This window comes from Gavialis gangeticus, unplaced genomic scaffold (assembly GCF_001723915.1).
Source record: "Gavialis gangeticus isolate Ggan-Ray unplaced genomic scaffold, GavGan_comp1, whole genome shotgun sequence".
Classification (NCBI taxonomy): domain Eukaryota; kingdom Metazoa; phylum Chordata; order Crocodylia; family Gavialidae; genus Gavialis; species Gavialis gangeticus.
The window spans coordinates 33770159-33771908 of NW_017729031.1; the positions used below are offsets into that span (position 1 = coordinate 33770159).

The 1750-nt window shown below is 45.4% G+C and overlaps 1 protein-coding gene across 9 annotated transcripts in view; it reads left to right on the plus strand.

Annotated features, from left to right (window-relative positions):
• CLASP1 (cytoplasmic linker associated protein 1) overlaps window positions 1-1750 on the plus strand; it is a 349913-nt gene that overhangs the window by 265102 nt on the left and 83061 nt on the right. For all 9 annotated transcript variants that reach the window (XM_019522593.1, XM_019522595.1, XM_019522594.1 and 6 more), the window contains one exon: window positions 1464-1567. In XM_019522593.1, the coding sequence (XP_019378138.1) occupies window positions 1464-1567 (104 nt within the window). The remainder of the gene's footprint in view (window positions 1-1463; window positions 1568-1750) is intronic.

Sequence of the window (1750 nt, forward strand, 5' to 3'; positions counted from 1 at the left end):
ATACCGCTTGAACCTGCACCCTTCATGGCAACAGGAGTCTTGCGATTGACTCCATTGGGAGCAGCGGCAGGCAAGATAATACTGATATATGTAGTTTCTCAAGAGACCTTTCTGGAGCATGAGCCAAGTTACCCAGTCATTACTGAGTCAGGACACTCTGCAGTATGAAAATATGGAGTATTATTATAGAATCATAGAAAATGAGGGTTGAAGGGACTTCAGGAGGTCGCATCTAGTCCAACCCCCTGCTCCAAACATGACCATGGCCAACTAGATCATCCCAGCAAGGCTTTGCCCAGCTTGGTTTTCAAAACCTCCAAGGATGGAGAGTCCATAGCCTCTCTGGGTAACCTGTTCCAGTGTTTCACCACCCTCCTCATGAGAGTGCTTTTCCTCATGTCCAACCTAAACTTCCCTTGCTTCAACTTAAAGCCATTGCTCCTTGTTCTGTCATCTGCCACCACTGAGACGAGTCCAGCTCCACCCCATATATGTCCCATATAGCTTATGGGAGACCCGATAAAGAAAGTTTTGCATTCAAAAGCTGGTCTCGCTTTATTCCAACCAGGCAATTGGTCCAATAAAAGATATCACCCTCTACCACTCCATATAGCTTATGTCATTGGAGGGCTAGCAGAATAGCGTCTCCTTGCATCTGGAGTAGGAATAGTATTGGATTGCGCTTTATTCACTCCACGTTCTCGCTGCTATAGGAAATATCAACATGCTGCTGCTACAAAAGAAATTGCACCTTGAATTCAGAGACAGCTTTTAGGTCAAGTATCATCCCAGAGTACATTTAAACCAGTCCTGAAAAGCCATTAAACAACACAGACAGGGCTGAAGTCGCCCCACAGATGATCAGATGATACCTTTGTTCCCCTTTCTGGGTCATCCCATATCAGAGAGAAAGACCGTTCTACTAGTTAACAAGTCTTTGAAACTTAATATACAAGGGCCCAAGCCAATGTCGTGCATGAATAAGGGCTACTTACGTAGGGAGAAGTTGCAGGATCAGTGCTGGATTGTGTTTAATGAGTAATGGGTGGGCCTCATTAAAGTCAATGAAAGAGATTTTTTGATTCCTTTGCTTTCCCTCCATGTTTGCCCCATGAAAACAAAACAACACCCAGGATAGGATTAATAAGAGATTTAACAAGAATAGAAAAGGGAAAGGCATAGAAAGAAAAAATAGATTCCTCTTCCCCAGCCTTTCAACAGTAAAACATGCCCATCAAGGCCAAAAACAATGTCTTGGGGACCTTCCAAGCCACAGTACTTATTAGCATTTAATTTTAATTTTAATTTTTTTGCTAAAGTGGCAGTATCTGTCAGTCTTTAATGAACCAGTGTGAGAATTCCCAGAGCCTTTGGTCGGGAGCTTCATGGTCAGATGCCTGGTAAGACTTCAGCGCGGACGTGAATGGGCTTAACGCTCTCTTTCAATGTTGTCTTTTGCGCAGACCGGTTTGGCCTTGGACAGCCAGGCAGGCTGCCTGCCTCCGTGAATGCCATGCGAGTCCTGAGCACGAGCACGGATCTGGAGGCTGCCGTGGCGGATGCACTGGTAAGAGGGGAAAAAAATGCAAAATGTTTCTGACACCAGAAAGTGGCCTAACATTCCCAGTGCGTACGTTCCCCTCTTCTTGAATTGCTGCTGTTCGAATTGTGCTGGCGTCTGACACCGTGTGGATGTCTGAGAGCTGTCTTTCTGCCTTGGATGGGGTGTTCCCAATGCTACCTTTTTCTT